Genomic DNA, 21,259 nt, shown 5'->3' with positions numbered 1-21,259 from the left:
TTCCACATTGGACCAACCAGGTCTCAGCATTCACCCCCATGTGACCTACCCTGGCCACATTATATGGTCCATAGCCATGTCCACCGGGTCTCATGACTATGACCTCATCACAGGTCCTTCACACACACATAAACCCCCGGGTGGGTTTGTAGGTAACTAGTCCCTGACACATTGAACCAGCACCTCAGCAGTATCACTGCTGATTAACACACACATAAATCTCCATCTCATGGCCACCCACGTTGAGATACATAACGGTCATTCAGTATCTTGCCATTCATCCACTCTCCTGGGACATCCATACAGCTCCCCCTAGTGGACACAGTGGTCACTACACCACAATATGGACCAGGTAAAATTACCAAAAGTTATATCCAAGCCATTGAGACAATTCTATATATATATTTATATATATATATATGTATCTACTACTTGTAGCAACCAGTGCACTATCATATATATAATACCCTGCACATGTTATCCAGCTAACAGGTACCAAAAAAAAAATCAAAAGTCAGTAGACTAAAGTCAAGATATAAAGAAATAGGATAGAAAGGTCATACCACAATAGGTCCACTGTGCCGTCAGATACCGCAGCCCCAACGCGCGTTTCACGTGGGCTTCCTCATTTATAAATATATATAACTCTGTTGCCTCAGATTTTTATTGTCTGTGACCTTCTATGCAGTATCATTTTATGCATGCTATTTAGCAGCATTTTATACCTTTAAGCATTTAATATTTATGGATGTTTAATAGGACTTCTACTAGGAGTCAAAGATGAATTAAGGCCTCCCTAGACTGATATTGGTTTCTTGCAGCCTCTGATTTGGCATTAGCACCTTTTTATGATGTGTTCTATTTTAATTATTTTACAATAAAGATATGAATTAATATTTTACTTGGTACTTAGGCTCTTTTTTCTTTTTGAGTTAGTTGATGAGATTTTATGTAGATGGGTGAAAGCAGGAGGGCGGGGGATCCAGAGGAACAGCTCCTCCTCCTTCCTTCTTTCTACATAGAATCTAATATAAACCAACTGTCATACTGTTATATATTTCAGCACGTAATAATCTGTCTTCACTGAATACAGATTTTACCCGAGATTTGAGAATATTGAAAATGAATCTTCAGTCCTGGTGGAGAAAGAAGCAGATCTCTCTGATAAGATATATTGCAAAGTTTCTCATCTACATGTGTAGATTGATAAAAGAGAAATTAAAGTGTTGATTACTATTTAACGAAAAAAATCACATTTACCCCTCTTTCAATCCATTAAAGATGATTGGCTTTATTTGTCTTAGAAATTATATGACAATCATCGGTCACAATGTATCCAGTCGATATTATAGCTGCTGGAGAAACTAGTAATGAGTAAATTGCTACCCTAGGGCTTTGTTTGCCTTCGTCAGAATGAGTAGACAAGTATCTGTAACAGGGAATAAGGAAAATAAATGATGTCATTCTGATTTTGAAAGAAAATTCTTTCCACAATGATCTATATTTTAAAATAAAAATACTACTTACATTTTGCTTGAGAGCTACAAAGTAGGACTGCAGAGCAGAGAGCACGGGTATTTTGCTTAATCATAGCAGGTGCTGTAATTTCCTTTGAACATAATTATACTATTCACTCAAAATAGCGCTGGGTGTATTGACTGGATCCGCTTTTTCTTTGCTTTACAATGAAGTTTCTTTCAAGAGGCCAGACAATGTGATATAATGTGCCCTGTGATTACTCGGATTCCATACTTTAACATGGAAAGACACGCCATTTGTTATATTATTGATATGAACTGCTAAAATCATTTGAACCCAGTTTAGCATGCATCTATTAAGTGAGTTGTATATGTAACTTTATCATTCTAGAAGAGATCAGATTTTAAAAGTTCAGCTTACCTACCCATTTTCTTACGAATTTCCTTGCATTTGTTTACATTTGTCCAATGGGTTCTGAGAAGGTCCTTCAGCTCTCGACACATAAATGAGTTAATAATTGCACTACAAAATCAAAAAAATTGTAATCCCACTGGCCTGTACTAATATATAAGATCTATACGAAAACTGTGACTTAAATTATTGTTTCAGGAAATGAACAAAGGTGGTACATCCTTTAAGTGGTGGGAAAGGACGATTCAAACATCAAAAGTACTGTCCCTAATAAGTCCTCATTCACACATCTGTTTTTAAACATGAGCATGAAAAACGGTACTGATGTCATCATTGTTTTGGATCATTGTGTTATCGATGTTTTTCACGGATGGATAAATAAATTACAAAGCTTCTCCTTTACTTTGCAAGGTAATAGATATGGACAATTTTTATTATTCAAGGACCCCTGGACTTTGTAAGACAGCGCTTAGTGCATGAGTTGGGGGACATTCGCTTGACAACGGGATGAAGGCACACAGGATCGTTTTTCTCACAAAAACAGTCTATTTGGTTTATTTAGACATCATAAACCACTTGAGGCCATATTATATATCACAGGCTTAACACATAGTCCATACACTTCTTAGTACACGACTTTAATACGCAGTCTCTAAACACGCCGGACCTCACTTTGTCCAGTTACCATGGGTGACCGTACAGTTCATTATCATCCATGGAACATAACAAGCACCAACAGTCTGTTCCCATGGCAGTTACTTGTCTGCCCATAACACCCTTATCTGGAGTTACCTTACAGGAGCTCCTGCTCCTCACGCTTACTCCTCATCAGTCCTCACTCCTGGGGAAGCTGCCTTATGGGGATCACTGTCCTTGCGACCAGGGCACTCCCGACAGTTCAGACCCTCAGAAGGACTGTAGCTCCCCCCACGCAGTGCCATCACAGACTCTCCATGTGCTCTTCAGGAAGTCGTCCTCTCCTAGGACCTTCCAACACACAGGCCTTCAGGTCCAAGGCCTTTCCATGTGCTATTCAGGAAGTTAGGACCTTCCAACACACAGGCCTTCCAGGACCTTAGATCACGGAACATGTAACCCAAACCCTGGGCACATTATGTAGCTAACCACCCACATAGGTGGGCGGTGTATGTGTGGTTAGTCAGTCCCACCCAGCTCTCCGACTAACCCTGTAAGCCCCCCTTATAAGTAAACAAACACAAGGCTCATAGGACTACAGGTTCCAGAGCAACATTACTGGCTTACGACGCAGAGGACCTCCTCTGCGACACATACCGGCCATTCACAATGACGCTGGTCACTGTCTCACTATCACCGTTATGCCTCCATGCATATCCTGAGGAGCACATACAGCGCCCCCTACCATAACAGGGGTCACTACCTCACAACTTGTATTGGTACTTTTGATTTGAGATAACAGAGAAAAATGGACATATCTCCATGAGTTTTGCACAGACATAGGGTCCATGAAAAAACACGTACATGTGAATAACACCACAGATTTTAATAGGTACGTGTTCTATCCATGAAAAAAATGGATAGGACACGTATATGCAAAACAGACAACTGAATGAGGCCTTATAGTGGTCAGAATCTTCAGTATCTGCTGTGATATCTCTGTATTTCTCCATACCCTGTTGCATAGTCACCATGACCTCTCCGCTTCTTGTCTGCTGATGGTTATATTTATGTTCTCCTTCTTACATAGACTCTGTACAGTACAACATTTGTCATCTGCCATCCCTAAAAAATTTCTCACCTTTCACTCTATGCAAAATCATCCCTCTTCTTGGACATTATAAATGGAAAGAGAAGCATCCAAGTTTTTAGGAAATGTAGATCACAAATGTTGCAATGTATCAGAGTCTGTATAAGTAGAACACACACGGCTGATTGCAGACAAGAGGGGGAAAGGTCACTAAATAAAGTTTTAACCATAGAACTCATTGGATAGATTTATTAGGAACCTCCTACATCGAATAAAACTTGGTAGGTTGAGAGTGATTGTCTCATCGGTATTACTGCAGCTGTGTTGTCAAAATCTTTAAATTGGGTCCACTACACCCTGATAGTGTATTTGTTTGGAGGCCTGGGCAGGTAAGCATCTCTGCCTTTTTCTGTGATTTCTAGAGTGCATAGGTGTAGAGCCAGCTTTCAATGTGCTAAGGCACACTTAAGGTACTGCCACACTAAGCGATATCGCTAGCAATATCGCTATAACTTGTGACGTTATAGCGATATTGCTAGCGATATCGCTGTGTCTGATACTTACCTACAACCCGCTCCCCCGCTGGTTATCGCTGATTGCGCGAGAACGTTCCAGGACTGTTTCTCGTCGTCAGCTTCCTGTGGAGAGACGAGCGACGAGCGTGGAGCCGGGCAGGAGGGCGCAGGATCGCCTAGTGTGACAGGTAAGTAGCGACCCCCGTCCCCAGCGATGTCGCTAGTGAGATCTGCCTGTGTGGCAGCTCACTAGCGACCACTTAGCGATGTACCAGCGATCCTGACCGCGTCATATCGCTGGTCGGGATTGCTGGTACATCGCTAAGTGTGACAGTACCTTTACAGCCGCCGCTGTCAGTGCTGTGATCAGTGAGCTTGCTAAACTTAATATAAGGTGAGGTATAGCAGAGAAAGCCAACACAGCCAGAAGGTTTGTGCTTTAGGATCCATATCAGAAACATTTGTGCAAACAGCTATATTCAGGAGTTGCACAGACTATGCTGCAAAGAAATGGAGGGAAATTGTTAATGAAAGTTGCTGAATTATGCATTTAGCAAACAATTTCATTGTGAAGATATACATATCTTGCTTCAACTTAAAACAGGAAATACAATAGACGAATTCCAAAACCAACTTTGCTAAAAGCATGAATTCTTTTTTTTTAATGTCTTCTTGATCTTCAAGGAAGATGAAAAATATGAAAGGGAATAAAAAATGATTTCCTTTTGATGACAGAGGTGCTTTAAAAATGAATAAGAATGTTTGTAGATTAATTAGTAAACCAAATTTGAATGTTTCAGAAGCAACTCCACCCACAATACACTAAAACCTGTTAAAATAAGAAAAGTAACTACAATTATTTGCTTCTTTCCTGCTTCATTTTTTCATCATTAATGCTATTATGGTAAAACATATCTATATCTGCACCCCACAATAGAATAATACATTTAAAGAGGATAAAAAGTGGACAATTTTTGCTCTTTTTTTTGTTCTCAATGCCCCCAAGTATTCTTTTATTTTTATTTATTGAATTTTTTAAATTTGCCAGTTTGTGCTCATTTTTATGATCTTCACCAAGTGGGCATTACTCACTGCATTTTCTGGGGACCTGTGTTTAGGTTGCTTTGTATAAATACCCTATGAGTAATATCTAATGAAAGTAAAAACTGGCCATTTTTGACCAATTGACAGGTCCCTGACCTACTATGTGTGAATGTTGACACTAACGTTTTCTCAGGGAACAGAGAGGAATTTAGCCCCATGTCATCAATACCAATGTTGTTCATGCCCGTCTTGATGAGGATACGTAGTGGAGTCAAAGGTGCCTGATTAATTTATAGGCGTGTGTCTCACCACAATTCTACATGAATTTGATGAGTGGACATCGCCATGCCCATTTTTATGGAGCTAGTCAGAACTGGCGTGAAATTACAAAACTGGCAAAACTTTTGCTGATCTTGATGTTTCTGGTGTAAACACTTTGATGAATTGGGGCCTTTGTGTTCCTTTACGCACCAGTACCTTGAAGTGACCGTTAGCTTTGCACCTCTTATATTTATGCCCCTGTTCTGTCACATTATAAGCTCATCTCTAACTGATATTGCCATCCAAGCACATCTGTGTTGAAAAAAGCGTCTGAAGCTCCGTGAATATCTTTTACCTGAATTCCGCATGTTCAATGCCCCGGTGTGGCTTGCGTCTCCAATATGATACATTTCAGTAGTAAGGTATTTACCTGATGCAATTGTTTCGGTATCCTGGATTTAATTACAGTGATTAACTCTGAGAGGAAGGTTTCTTTAACAGCTAATAATTAACTAAGCCCATGTTAATGCAGAGCAGAGAATACAAAAACAGACAAATGTATTATTCTGACAATGTTTTTAGGCTTGTCAAACACTTAATTATATTTTTAACTAATCTACAATAGCTGTTTATTTCCTGTCCACTTTTATTTATCTAAATGATTTTAGCTAGCATGGGAATTTGTGTTGTACTAAATATAATCACATTTATAAAACAACAATGTCATTTAGGGCTCATGCTCATGTGAAAAGTGTGTGCATGGAGACTGTATGTCAGCACACAGAGTCCCTAAACACCCCATGTGCTGCCATATGGTGTCTCCATGCAGCAGTTAGTAAGGTTGGAATTACACAGGCAGCTTTTTATGTAGTCAAACATAGGACTTGGTACCAAAGATAAGAGAAGAGACTGCTAAATGTCTTTTCCTTCACTTTTGAACAATTCTTGGGTTTGACTCAGAAAGCTGCATCAAACACTGCTACAAAAAAAGCATGATGGAAGCCACATCGAATTGTCATGTTGGTATTACTCAAATATTCAGACAAAATTACATTTACTAATCAGATTATGAGCGTATAATTAATAATGGCAATCAATATGACAAAAGACAAACAATAATAGACTGAAAACTGGCAAAGTTTGGCTTCTTCTGCTTTAACTTCTGATTTATAAAAATTCAACAATTTTGAAATTTTGTTTGAGAATCTGCATGAATGTTCAAGAAAGTAGGGCATGTCTACTCTTTGAGGCGCTTTATAGCATATTCTAGTTTTAAAGGATTATAATAGATAAATTATTAATCACTATTAACATAGGAAGGCATCATATTACATTTTGGTATTGTCATAACCAGACTCACCTGGAGAATCATGTTTCCAGGTCATTAAAAAAGCAAAAAAAAAAAATAAAACAAAATGACTACTCTTCCCATATAAATAAGCTCTAGAATGGCTATGTAAATGGGATCATAAAAAACAGTTATGACTCTTAGAAGGAAGGGGAAAATGGAAAAATTGTGATGAAAATTGTAGGCAAGAGGCTTAAAGAAAATCTGTCACCAGGTTTTTTCTACCTAATCTGAGATCTGCATAATGTAGAAAAAGAGACCCTGATTCTAGTAATTTATCACTTAGTTTACTGGGTGTAGCAGTTGTGACACAATCAGAGGTTTTAGATGTAGCAGAGATCAGAAAGCTATCCCCATGCACTCCACACTGTGTAAATTGTCTATGGACAGAAAGCTCCTTATCAAAGTAAGGGGCGTGGTCAGACAGTCTCATGTGAGCATCAGTCTGGGTAGTGATGATCTCTTGGTGATAAAGCCTCAATGGTATAGAAACAACAGCACACAGCTAGTGAAGAGCGAATGTGCTCTGATAACATCTTATTTGAACATGCTTGGGTGTTATTCAAGCATCTTGGGCGTGCTTGTATATTATGTTGGAGTCTCCACAGCTCCACAGCTGTTAGACAGACACTTCACAGGCAGGGATTGCCTGTTTGTTAGGGAATCCCCACATGTGTTGAGGCTGTCAAACAGCCACAAATCATGCAGTCGCACTCGAACATAATATACTAGCATGCTCGAATAACACCCGAGTGTGCTCAGATAAGACATTATTAGAGCATATTCCCTCATCACTACAAACAGCCTAATAAGTGACACATCTCTGAAGTCTGTGACTCAGCTGCTACATCATTCTGCCCTCATTTTACAAAAGCTGCTGACAGACTACCTTTAAAGACTACAAAATTTTAAGTCTGGAATATAAGCTTTTCTAATCGTCCTCAAGCTACTATACAATATGCTTACACTGCTGATTATAATAGAGCACGTTTAAAATGTTATTTTGTGAACAAACCCTCAACTTATAAAGTATGCACTAATTATATCTTATTTCTTTTGTTTCCTTACAGTTCATCGCCTTTGCTTCCTTGTTCTTCATCTTGGTGTCTATAACAACGTTTTGTCTGGAGACCCATGAAGCATTTAATTCCATCATCAATAAAACTGAAACTGTGAATAATGGCACAGAAATGGTGTCATTAATTGAAATTGAGACTGACCCTGCATTGACATACGTTGAAGGAGTTTGTGTGGTATGGTTTACATTTGAGTTTTTAGTACGTGTCACTTTCTGCCCTGACAAACTTGAATTCGTCAGAAATCTACTAAACATTATAGATTTTGTGGCTATATTGCCATTTTACCTGGAGGTTGGACTAAGTGGGCTGTCCTCCAAAGCTGCTAAGGATGTATTAGGATTCCTCAGGGTTGTGAGATTTGTCCGCATCCTCCGAATTTTTAAACTAACTCGCCATTTTGTAGGACTAAGAGTGCTTGGGCACACTCTTCGAGCTAGCACTAATGAATTTTTGCTTCTCATAATATTTTTGGCTCTAGGAGTCTTAATATTTGCCACAATGATCTACTATGCTGAGAGAATAGGTGCCAGTCCAAATGATCCATCAGCAAGCAAGCATACGCAGTTCAAAAATATTCCAATTGGTTTCTGGTGGGCCGTGGTCACTATGACTACATTGGGGTATGGCGACATGTATCCCCAGACTTGGTCAGGGATGTTGGTAGGAGCACTATGTGCTTTGGCTGGTGTACTTACAATTGCAATGCCTGTTCCAGTCATTGTTAACAATTTTGGAATGTACTACTCCCTTGCTATGGCAAAACAGAAACTTCCAAGAAAACGAAAGAAATATATTCCTCATGGACCTCAGGCTGGCTCGCCTACATTCTGCAAGATGGATCTTAACATAGGATGCAACAGCACACAGGTGGATACATGCCTTGGTAAAGACAACCGGTTGATGGAGCACAACATGTCAGGTATGGTAGAAGAATAGTAAAACAGATCAAGTGCAATTACCTAGCTTGGGATGTAGTAAAACTTTGGGACTGTATTGTATTATATTAAAGACATTGTTGTTTTTCTTAGGTAACAAGAAGATATCATAATGTGAATTTTGGGTACATGTATATAACCATGTTGAATAATATAACATAGAAGATGCATAGAAAAACTAGAATTTTTTATCATTACTTAAGTCAAGGTTGTGATTAACAACTAATGTCAAAACTGAATCCAAAGAATCTGCACGGTAAGAGAATACCATGCATGGTTTTAAGAGCCAATTATTAATATGTGTGGTATGCTTTTACAGATTTACGACACGTTGCAGTTATTAAGATTTCAGTTAGTAAATTATTAAGAATACTCACAGTGTACATTTTACAGTATTGCTGAATTTTTATCTCAGCCTACTGTGGGTAATGGTAAAACTATTGGATGATTTGGGTATAATCTTACCCTATTGGATTTTATCCAATTTGTTGCCCTTTTCTCAATAGTAGTGTCCCACTTTTGCTTACAACACTTTTGCATTCCTTGACTAGCATATCCTAACCCTTTTGCTGCCAATGTTTTTTTCAACATTTTGCACCTGTGATAGCCAGACCATTGTTTGTACTTGACATGTTGAAATAAAATCTAAATGACCTAATAAAAGTTAAAATGAAACTCCAAAACATACTGTATATATTTTCTGAAAGTAAACACCTGGAACATTGCCAGTGCACCATTCAGCAATTTTGAATCAAAGTGATATTTTTTTTGTAAAACAAATGCATACAAATTAATGATCATGGTTAAAAGTGGAAGCCAAAAAGAAAATAAGACACTTATTTGGAAGGAAAGACCGGCATTTGACATTTTTCATGATTTGCTACTTCACAACCTGGAATTTCACTATTTTTTGCATCAGTTCATGTAAAGAACATGCCTACAACTGTTTTCTTTTTATTATGAAGCAAATAACAAATAGGACAAAATAACAGAAAACTTCAGTGTGCATAACTATTCACCCCCTTAAAGTCACTACTTTTTAGAGCCTCCCTTTACAAGTATAGCTAAAAGTCACTTTGGATAAGTCTCTATAAGCTTTCCACATTTTGCCACTGGGATTTTTGCCCATTCCTCAAGGCAAAATTCTTCCAGTTCCTTCAAGTTTCCTCTGGTGAACAGCAATCTTCCAGTCTGACCACAGGTTCTCAATTGGATTAAAATCTGGGCTTTGACTTGGCCTCTCCAAAAGATTTACACATTTCCCTTTAAACCACTTGAGTGTTGCTTTACCTGAATGCTTTGGGTCATTGTTTTGTTGGAAGATGATTCTTCATCCTAGTCTCAAATCACTGACAGACTGAAACAGGTTTTGCTCAAGAATATCCCTGTGTTTCTCACCATCCATTTTCCTGACTCAGACCACTTCCGAGAAACATCTCCAAAGCATGATGCTGTCACTAGCATGTTTCACTGTGAGGATGATATTCTTGGGGTGATGAGCTGTGATGGTTTGGCACCAGACATCGTGTTTACCTTTGTGGCGAAAAATTTCAATTTTGGTCTCATCTGGCCATAGTATCTTACTCCCTGTATTTGGGGAGTTTCCCATATGTCTTTTAGCAAGCTTAAAATGAGTCTTACAACGTTTCAGTGTAAGTAAAGGCTTGTTTTCTTCCCACTCTTCCATAAAAGTCACCTCTAAGGAGTATACAGCTTACTTTATTCATATGGACAGGTACTTTAGTCTCTGCTTGGAAACTCTGCAGCTCCTTCAGGATTACTTTTGGTCTCTGTGCTACCTCTCTGATTAATGCCCTCCTTGCCAGGGCTGAGAGTTTTGGTGGGCAGCCCTATCTTGGCAGGTTTGTTGTGGCACCATGTTCTTTGCATTTGATGATAATGAATTTGATGGTGCTCTGGGGATCATCAGAATTTGCTTTTTTTATACCCTAACCCTGCCTTGTACTTCTCAACAATTTTGTCCCTAACTTGCTTGGAGATCTCCTTGGTCTTCATGGCAATGTTTGGTTAGTGGTGCCTCCTACTTAATGATGTTGCAGCCTCTGTGACCTTTCAGAAAAGGTGTGTATATACTGACAGACCATGTGACACTCAGATTGCACACAGGTGGACATCCTTTCACTAAGTATGTGACTTGTGAAGGTAATTGCTTGCATCAGAAATTTATAGTGGCTTCATAGCAAAAGGGGTGAATCCATATGCACATAACAATTTTTAGTTATTCAATCCCAAAAATTTAATTTATGCCTATATTTTTCTCACTTCACTTCACCAATTTACACTATTTAGTAATGACGCATCACACACAAATCGGATTACAAAAATATTGAAATACAAGTTGTAATGTAACAAAATAGGTAAAAAGCAAAGCGGAGTGAATCTTTTGCAAGCCACTCTATATTTATACAATCATTGGAACTGGAAAGTTGTTATGTTTAATGTTAAAGAATTTTTTAAAAACCTATTTTGTCAATGTTAATCCAGTTTTCAAGTGCCTTTGAGGGAACAATATATTAGAAACCTCACATAAATCGCTACATTTTAAAAATATACCCCTAATAGTATTGAAAATAGTCTTTTGCAAGCTTATTAACCCTTCAGGTGCAAATTGGAAAGAAAAACTGAAAAATTATATTTTTTCCGTTAAAAAGTAGTTTTAGCTGGAATTTTTTTTATTTTCGCAAGAGGTAATTGGAAAAATAACACCCCACAATGTGTTATCTAATTTCTGAATAAGAAAAATATTCATCTCACCCCTGAGATGCTATTCCAATCCGAGAGGAGCACACTGTCCCCGCTGCTGCACAGCGATGAAGTTGAATGAGGAAAATAGGGGTGGAACCAGCTCAACACACTGGAAAAATTAAAAATTCAAAAATTTCTTTATTGAAAATCCTTTAAAAATAAAAGTGATGATGAAAAATCAATCCATACACGTTTCGAACTACATGGCTCTTCAACATTGGATAATGTTCAAGAGCCATGTAGCTCTTAATGCTTATGGATTGATTCCTGCTATACACAATAACCCTCTTTATTGCTTCATTGTCTGAGATGCCCATTTTTTCATCACTTTTATTTTTAAAGGATTTTCATTAAAGATTTTTTTAATTTTTAATTTTCCGGTGTGTCGAGCTGGTTCCACTTCTATTTTCCTCGTTATCTAATTTCTGCTGTGTATGGCAAAAACCTATATGTGGACATAGTCAACCCTTTTGGTGCATGGCATGGCTCAGAAAAGATGTACCGCTATTTGGCTTTTGGAGTACAAATTTTGCTAGTTATATGCAATTGTTTGTAGATATGGCGAGACTCATCTTGTAAGAAATGCTATTTGGAGTTCAAAATGTGCTGGAATGGTTTTCTGTTGCCAAATTGCATTTGCAAATTACCTAAGGCATTAGTACAGATTTAACCCCCCCAGAAGTGGCCTCATTTTGGAAAGGCAGTTATCAAAGGCTGTAGTTACTATTCAATCCGCAAAAATTGTCTTCAATAATTTTATCTCACGTAGATGGCAAAGAAGCGAAAATTACAATTTGTTTCCAATCTTAAGGTTTTTCTATTTCAATGCAGACGGTGTGACATAAGTGACATATTAACTTTATTTTGTGGGTCATTACAATTAACAAATTACCAAATTTATATAGTTTTCATTATGTTTTGCTCTGTTTTCAAAATAAAAATATTTTGTAAAAAAACAAAAATATTTTTGTGTTGCCATATTCTGAAAGACGTAACCTTTTTTAATTTTTTTGTTGCTGTATCTGTATCAGATTTTATTGTTTGTAGGAAAACTTGACGTGTTTATTGATACATAATCAAATAATCATAAAACAGCAAATCTGGCTTTGCTTTTTTATGATATTTTCTGGATGGGATTTATAGAGTGCTCATTTTATAATTTGGGTCATTATGGATTCAGGCTTTTTTTTAATAACATTTACTGGGAGAGCTAAGTGAAAGTTAGTTTTATCGTTCAGGTCAGTACAGCAATTCAAAACATGTATTTTTTTTCAGTAATAAAAAACTTAATAAAAAAGGGCTATTTCCATTTTTGCTTCACTTTTTTTTTTTATCTTTACTGGTGTGATTCACACCTATTCTTACCCAAGGAAAAGAGGAGATCACACATTATCTCTGTCCTGCCCCTGCAACTTGTCAGCTTCCGGCTTCACACTTCCTGAGGGGGTAAGGGGCATTTTAATGGGCACTATCTCAGCCATAGTCACTGCTTAAGCAGCTGCTCAGCTACAATATAAGATCAGTAGTAGAGATGAGCGAATTTGTTTGGATTTTGTTCCCGAATCTGATTTTGACATATTCGTGCCACATTCGAACACTATCCGTGCCGAATGTATGTTTAATGATGGGTTCCAAACATATTTGGTAATTTCTAATCCCATTGACTCTAATGATGTTCAGCTGTGTTCACCGAATATCGCAAAAACAATATTCGATTCCAATCGTATTTGGAACCGAATCCGAACAAATTTGTTCATCTCTAGTCAGTCTAATCAGTAGCACTACTATAGTTGTGGCCCAGCCACATATATGACTCCTGATAGTGCAGGCTTGTTCTTGATTACTGCTTCAAAATAAAGTCTGAAATAATTTCTATAGCTATGATCCTGGCTGAGATATGGCGTTAGCAGAAAGGACCTGTCTCATACCTCCTTGTCGACTGAATTGCCAACCTGGTAGGGCATAAGAGATGTGACCTTGGCAGGGAAAGGGTTAATTTGTGAAGCACAAGATCACTTTTGTTGACTTTTATAATACCCTATCATGCCCTGTATGTTTTAAATGGAATCTGTCAGCAGGATTTCACTCTCAAAACTGTTATATATACAGTGTGTCCCTAAAGTCATGGTGCACTTTTGACCAGTCACAGGAAAGCAACAAAAGACGATAGAAATGTGAAATCTGCACCAAATAAAAGAAAAACTCTCCCAGTCTCATACCTACTCAGTGCAGTTTGATGTGGGCTCCATTTGTTGCCCTACACACATCCAAACGATAGTGACGTTCTTGCCACACACAGATAAGGACGTCTGGTGTAACAGAGTGAATAACGTCTGTGATTCTCTGATTTAAGTGATTAATGTCATTGATACGTTCTTGGACACATGCTGCCATATCATCCTACAGAAACTGGGAGGGTTTTCCTTTTATTTGGTGCAGACTTCACATTTCTATCGCCTTTTGTTGCTTTCCTGTGACTGGTCAAAAGTGCACCATGACTTTACGGACACACTGTATATGCATGTAGCTCCTTCAAAGAAAATACCTTTACTGTTCTTCGGTTACAGAGAAATCACCATTTGAAATTATATCTGTATGGGGCTGACGAACTCTGGTAGATCTGAAGCCTCTGTCACTCCAACTCTATTCCCTGACCCACACAGCAGCAACCTCCTGCTTAACAGAAAGCTGCTAATCAATGTTGGGGGCATGGTTACGCAGAGCAACAGGACTACATGGCACAAGACAACTAGCCCTCTGGTGATAATCTACTGCTGATAAAATACTATTTTTATTGAAATCCATGTAGAGAAAAATGGACCGCACTCTTTCAGGCTGGTGAGGAAATGCTGCTACTTTATTGGCACATACAATGCATATTGGCCAGGGGACTGATAGCAGGAGTGACCAGAAAGCTGACAATGGCCGTTTCGCTCTGAACCAGGGCTTCAACGGGTCAATTAGTGAAAGGATGTGATGGCCTCAAAAAGGTCTCGTCACTGCATAGCTCCTCCTCCTTCCACAGCTGCTGCCAAATAGCGTGAATACATAGATAAAATTAGAAACACATATCATTTCACAAAAATGTACGAAGAAAACACAGAAATACATTAATGACTAAGGACAGAATAGAAAAACTATTACAGCTCTTGTAATCATCTGACTACAATCACATAAATCGATTACACAAAATTTAATGTCAAACATTAGTTGATTGCTAAATTTTCTTTAGATTTTTTAAAGGATTTTTTTAACCAGAGGTCTTCCCCCTATGTTACTTACTTACAAATGAGCCTGAGAAATAACTTCTCCTCCAAAAAACATCATACAAACTGGTTCTCAAAATCCACAATACTTTTAAGAAAAATTACTACTCAGAGAAAATATTTTTTGAGAAAAATCCTTTTGAGAAAAATTTATTTAAGAAATTTTTTTTTAAGAAAAACCACATAGTATATGTTATTTTTTGCCCATGTCGTTTCTACTATATAGGTAAGACCATACGTCCCCTGTATATATGTTTTAGAGAACATTATAAATCTATTCAGACAGGGAAAGTAGTACCTCGTTTAATTAGTCACATCAAAGAAACACATGGTGCTGACCCTAATGTTCTCTCTTTTGCTGGTTTAGAGAAAGTTTCTTTTTTGTGAATTAGGTCATTTATTTATACCTGCCAGTGTTAGTTCTTTATATTTGTCTGAGGTGTGTCTGTGCGCCATTTGGTATAGTCACATACTCATGGTGAATAAACACAGGTGCGGGACATCAGCTCATTTTAAATGAAATACTTGTCACGGGAGCGTATTTCGTATATAGTCCATAGTGGATATATAGGATTGTTATGTGTGCCTATTTATTCATTTATTTTTTCTATTTTTTCTACATTTATTTTTTCCAGTGGATTCATATAAGAAAGCTCTTTTCTATTTAATTACTGCAATAATATTGGGGACATGCAGTTAGTAGGGAGCGGTAATGTCCTTTGGTTCTGTTACAAAGAATGTTTTTTCGGAGTAGGATAAAAGTTTTTCCCAAAAAAAAAATTTTCTTAAATAAATTTTTCTCAAAAGGATTTTTCTCAAAAAACTTTGAGTAGTAATTTTTCTTAAAAGTATTATGGATTTTGAGAACCAGTTTGTATGATGTTTTTTGGAGAAGTTATTTCTCAAGCTCATTTGTAAGTAAGTAACATAGGGGGAAGACCTCTGGTTAACAAAATCCTTAAAAAAATCCATAAAAAAATCTAAAGAAAATTTAGTAATCTACTAATGTTTGACATTAAATTTTGTGTAATCGATTTATGCGATTATAGTCAGATGATTACAACAGTTGTAATAGTTTTTCTATTCTGTCCTTAGTCATTTATGTATTTCTGTGTTTTCTTCGTACATTTTTGTGAAATGATATATGTGTTTCTAATTTTATGTATGTGTTCACGCTATTTGGCAGCTGCTGTGGAAGGAGGATCTGTGCAGTGACTGGACCTTTTTGAGTCCGTCACATCCTTTCACTAATTGACCCGTTGAAGCCCTGGTTCAGAGCGAAACGTCCGTTGTCAGCTTTCTGCTCACTCCTGCTACCACTCCCCCGGCCAACATGTATTGTATGTGCTTATAAAGTAGCAGCGTTTCCTCACCAGCCTGAAGAGTGCTGTCCATTATTCTCTACATGGATTTGGACATTGCTGTGATTTCCCAGGACGTGCACCCGTGGCTGCAGGCAAGCCTATAACCGACAACGGCGCATAAGTTGATCTTCTCACGGTAACATTGGTGCCATCTGCTTTTTTCTCTTCTATGCACTATTTTTATTGAAACTACAATAAACAGCTTAGTAACTGATGTGTTGCTGAATTCATGGTCTCTGCTCTCAGATTACACAAACCTGCTGACAGATTTCCTTTAAAGATAATGCTTTTGGAAAACAAGAAAATATGTTTTCTTAGAAATTTTTCCTGAAATAAATCACAAAGTTTGAATTTACATATTTTCTGCAACAATGTTTAGAAAAATCAATTCTGTACATTGCAACTATTGGTTCTAAAGGTTTTATATTCCCTTTTTATGGGGAAACATCTTTGGTAATATGTCTGGATCAACTTTTTAGAATGTTTTATATTTGACAAATATATAGTTTTCAATTATTAACATTTTAACAATATTCTTTAATATTACATTTAATTTTGTATACCTCATTTCTTTGGTACAAATCCTACCTAAATATTACTAGGTGAGGATAGTTCAGGAAGTGACCAGCCGCTATCACCTGGCGAAAGGCACCCGATAAGACGTTCCAGCACCAGAGACAAAAACAGAAGAGCGGGAACATGTTTTCTCCTGACAGCAGGTGATTACTCGTGCAATACTGATGGAGGGATTCGGAAAGGTATGAGTTTTCTAAATTCTTACAATTAAATTACCACATAAGTTAATTACTAAATAAATTACTATATAAAGGAGAGTTGGGCAACTATTGGCACACCAGCTGTGGAAGCTTTAAAATATCCATGTGATTTCATTCATACTTAGTTTATTCCATAAAAATTCAAGATTACAAATCTAGATATGCAAAATTAGATTTACAGCTGGGGTTCCAAGAGTGGCTATCCTTAATATAGTGCACTATTTATCAAGCTGTTGGAAATTTCTGGCTTAACATTGCTTATTGCAGAAAGCCAGTCTGATTTAGCTCATTTCCTAACATGCAGAAGTTTTACATATGCTGCATATAAAAACCTAATACTGTAATTATAATAATAATACATATATAGACTTAATAACCAATGCACAAAAATGTGATATATTAGAGCAGAAATACGCACAAATGTGCATACTTAAGGGTACGAAATGAAAAGTTTTTTTCTAGGTATTTAAAGAAGCACTCCCACCGTTTTTTATTTTCTAAACCTATGTAAATGTTATGTAACTGCGTTAATATACTCACAGCTTGACATAATCCCTGGTTTCCTGTGCTGCTCTCATCCTCTTCATTTTCACATGATTGAAATTCCGACTTGTTGGATTACATTAGGGTATATGGGTGTATCAGACGTCTCTTTTACAGTGTTCTAAAGCTCCATAGACACACATTGTAAATTTGACTTCCGGCTCACACACAGATCCCTGCATGATCAAGCACGTCAGAACTTCAGCCACATGACTCAAAAAAGGGCCGGGGTGGCACTGGAAATAGTGAAAAGGCAATTTGTGTGTGTTTTAGTGGTTGTACATTACATTATATATAAATTTACATGGAATAAAAAATGTAATGGGAGTACTTCTTTAAAGCATTAAAACATTGTCCAAATCAAAATGATTAGTTTCTTAATGGCAGACTTGTCACCAATAGTGATGAGCAAGCACTAAAATGTTCGGATGCTCTTTATTTGAACTGAGCAATTCCTAATGCTCAAGTGCTCGTATCAAGTAACGAGTATAATGGGAGTCAATGGGAAATCTGAGCATTTTTCTGTCAGACTCTACAAGAAGGTCTGGGTGGGCAGTAAAAATGTTGAAATGGATAGAAAAAGTGCTGAATGGAAGAACAGCATGGGTAAGACTCCAAGAAGCATCTCTGACTACAGATCACTGATGAAAACAATGGTGTCACACGTTTACTTCACTTTAAAGACTGACAATAAAACATTCAAAATCAAAGAGAAATTGAAGTTTAGAGGAAAAAAATGTTAACATACATTCTTTCCTGTATAATGACTTGAATGCAAGGCAAATTTTAAAAAGGATTTTTAAAAAATTTAAGTAAACGAAAATGTGATTTAAAAATACATTGGAAGTTTCAGTGTAATCTACGAAGTAAGCGAGAACTGCTAAAAATGAGATGGAAGGTGACTCAGATACATCCTGTATTAGACATAATACATTCTGTTCAAATTGTCATGTTGCGGTACTTCTAGACTCTTAAAGGCTATGAAGTGCAAAACCTGACGAAAATTACAAGCAGGGTCATCCATACACCTTTCAAGGCACGAACTGTAGTGTCTCATTCAAATATTGTGTACAAAGTACAGTTGTGGTACTCCTACACTCATAAAACCTCTGCACACAGTTCAAAGCCTGCCAAAAATTATAAGCAGGGTCACTCAAACACCTCGGAAAGCATCAACTGGAGTTCCTCATTCAAATCTAATGAAAGTGTAGTTGTGTTACTTCTAAACTAATAAACACTCTGCACATAGTGCAAAGCCAGAAAAAAATTATAAGGAGGGTCATACATACTACCTTGAAGGCACCAACTGGAGTGCCTCATTCAAATATTAAAAAAATAGTTCTGGTACTTCTATACTAATAAAGGCTCTGCATTCAGTTTAAAGCCAGAAAATATTTATAAGGCGGGACATCCTCTTGAAGGCACCAACTGTGGTGCCTCATTCAAATATAAAGAAAGTGTAGTTGTGGTACTGTTACACTCATAAAAACTCTGCACACAGTGCAAAGCCAGAAAAAAATTCTAAGGAGAGTTATCCATACACACTCGAAGGAAACAACAGGAGGGCCTCATTCTAATTTTGATGATTAAAAACACTTAATATTTTGCTGTCATCAGGTGGTGTGGAAAAGTCTGGGCTAATTCAGGCTTTCATTTTTATCAGAGTGAGACTGTCAGCATTTTTTATTGACAGGCAAATGTTCATGCCTGTTAAGATCCCCCCGGTGGCATTAAAACCCCGCTCAGACAAGACTAAGACAAGACTTGCCGAAGGGCAGCATAACACCTCCAAGGCATAAAGGGATAGCTCATGCAAGGTGTCCAGTTTTTTAAGACCCAATAGTTGAAGGTCACAGAGGAATTAGGGACTATGCTGGTCTTGTCAGTCAGGTATTGCTTGACCATCTTTCCCTTGTCCAAAATACCTCGTCGTCATCAGAGCCTGGATTCTGGGAGAGTTTGATGACCTTTGACAGTGTACCCCTGCCTCTGCTGTACTTGTTGTGTGTCTCCCTTGCCTCTCCTCCTTGGTTGGGTAATGAAACTTGTACTCTGCTGCTAGTATTGTCTGATAGGAATTTTTTTTAACATAGTTCCACAAAAGGCTTCCGGTATAGCACCATCTTAGTAGACCTTGCTGCCTCAGGAAGGAGAGATGCAAGGTTCTCTTTGTAGTGTGGGTGTAGCAGATTGAAGAACCAGTACTATTTTTTGGCAAAAATGAGTATAACGTGAGGGTCACGGGAAAGGCAGCAGTGCATAAAGTCAGCTATATGTGCCAAGGTCCCTACAGCCAACACTTCCCTGTCTCCACCATAATGATGGCTCTCAATCTCCTCCTCCTCAGTCTCTTCCTCCTCATTCCCCTCCTCAGTCCATTCATGTAGCAGAGATGGGACTAGTCTTTGTTGTGTTAGCAACCAGCTCCTGTTTCTCCTACTCCTCCTCTGCCTCCACCTCCTCATTATTACCCAATCCATGCTGAGCAGATGAGATGGGTAATATCTCCCTGTCTCATGCCTTCCTTCATCTCTACCTGGTCCTCATGTGAAGCTTCACATTTAATTCATCATCTTTGTGGAGTCCTCAAAGTCTTGGAGAACCACACAAATGTCAGACATCCATGCCCACTCTTCAGCTGTTATGTGTAGAGGCTGACCAGAACACCAATGGGCGTGATGGAGCTTTATTCAACCACTGGACTCTGCTGCTCACAAAGCCATGCCAGCTTGTGCAGTGTAGAATTCCCACTTATAATCACATCGCACACCAGTCGGTGAGCTGGCGCTTACATGCACTGCTGCAGTACTGCCTGAAACGAGGCAGCTGTAGCTGACTTGCAGAAATGGGTGCTGATGAGGCATACCTTAACCAAAAGCCACTGAAAATCTGTGTATGTTTTCAAGAACCGCTAAACTATCAAATTAAGCATGTGGGCCAAAAATGGTACATATGTGAGATGGCAATGCTTCCTAACTGCCACCAGGTTATTGCTATTATCACACATGACCATGCCTGGTTATAGGTTCAGCGATGAGAGCCACAGATCTCTTTGGTCTGTTATTCCTTTGAATAACTCTGTGGTGGTGTGTGGTTGTGTTCTAGATAAATTAGCTTCAGCAGAGCCTTTTATCACTTTGCTGAAGCAGTCCTGCAGAGCCTCAAGCTTCCAGCTGATGTGGACAACATGCTTTGAGAGAGCACATCAGAGATGGATGATGAAGAGGAGCAGGAGGGGGTGCAGAAGCTGATGTAGGAGGTGGAGGAAACTCTAATAGAAGTAGGGCCAGCAATCCTCGGAGTTGGTTGCATATGTGCCATGCCAGGGTGGGACTCGGCCCCGGCCTCCACAATGTTCACCAAGTGTGCTATCAGGGAAATGTAATGTCCCTGGCCACAAGTGCATGTCCACGTGCCAGCCGTTAAGTGGACAATGCCCATAAGTGTGTAGGTAAGGGTACAGGTGATGCTACTGGACACTTACTAGTAGAAGGTGGGGATGCAATACCAAGAGAAAAAGTGTCAGCTGGGGACTGATTACCACAGGACAGCTACCACCATCAGTTGGTGTAAATTCCCCATGTCTACAAGCCTAAACGACAACTTTTCCACAGCAAACAGCCTGGAAATGAGCCCATTTAGCATTTGGGCCTATGGGTGGGTGGCTGAGAACTTTGTTTTTCATTCCAAAGACTGGGGTAGGGCAGCTGAACATGGTGCCTCAGAATTTACAAGGACAGGTGCAG

General features: G+C 38.3%; 1 protein-coding gene across 6 annotated transcripts in view; it reads left to right on the top strand.

Annotated features, from left to right (window-relative positions):
* The window catches only part of KCNC2 (potassium voltage-gated channel subfamily C member 2), a 307,406-nt gene that overhangs the window by 256,566 nt on the left and 29,581 nt on the right, over positions 1–21,259 (top strand). For all 6 annotated transcript variants that reach the window (XR_012226874.1, XM_073559982.1, XM_073559983.1 and 3 more), the window contains exons 3-4: positions 7,855–8,782; positions 16,797–16,952. Coding sequence is in view for 5 of the 6 variants with exons in the window: in XM_073559982.1 (XP_073416083.1) it covers positions 7,855–8,782; positions 16,797–16,952 (1,084 nt within the window). In the remaining variant the exon portion in view is untranslated. The remainder of the gene's footprint in view (positions 1–7,854; positions 8,783–16,796; positions 16,953–21,259) is intronic.

Source organism: Dendrobates tinctorius, unplaced genomic scaffold (assembly GCF_039654945.1).
Source record: "Dendrobates tinctorius isolate UK_male_01 unplaced genomic scaffold, ASM3965494v1 ptg000290l, whole genome shotgun sequence".
NCBI lineage: Eukaryota > Metazoa > Chordata > Amphibia > Anura > Dendrobatidae > Dendrobates > Dendrobates tinctorius.
This window is presented reverse-complemented; position numbering and strand designations above follow the sequence as displayed.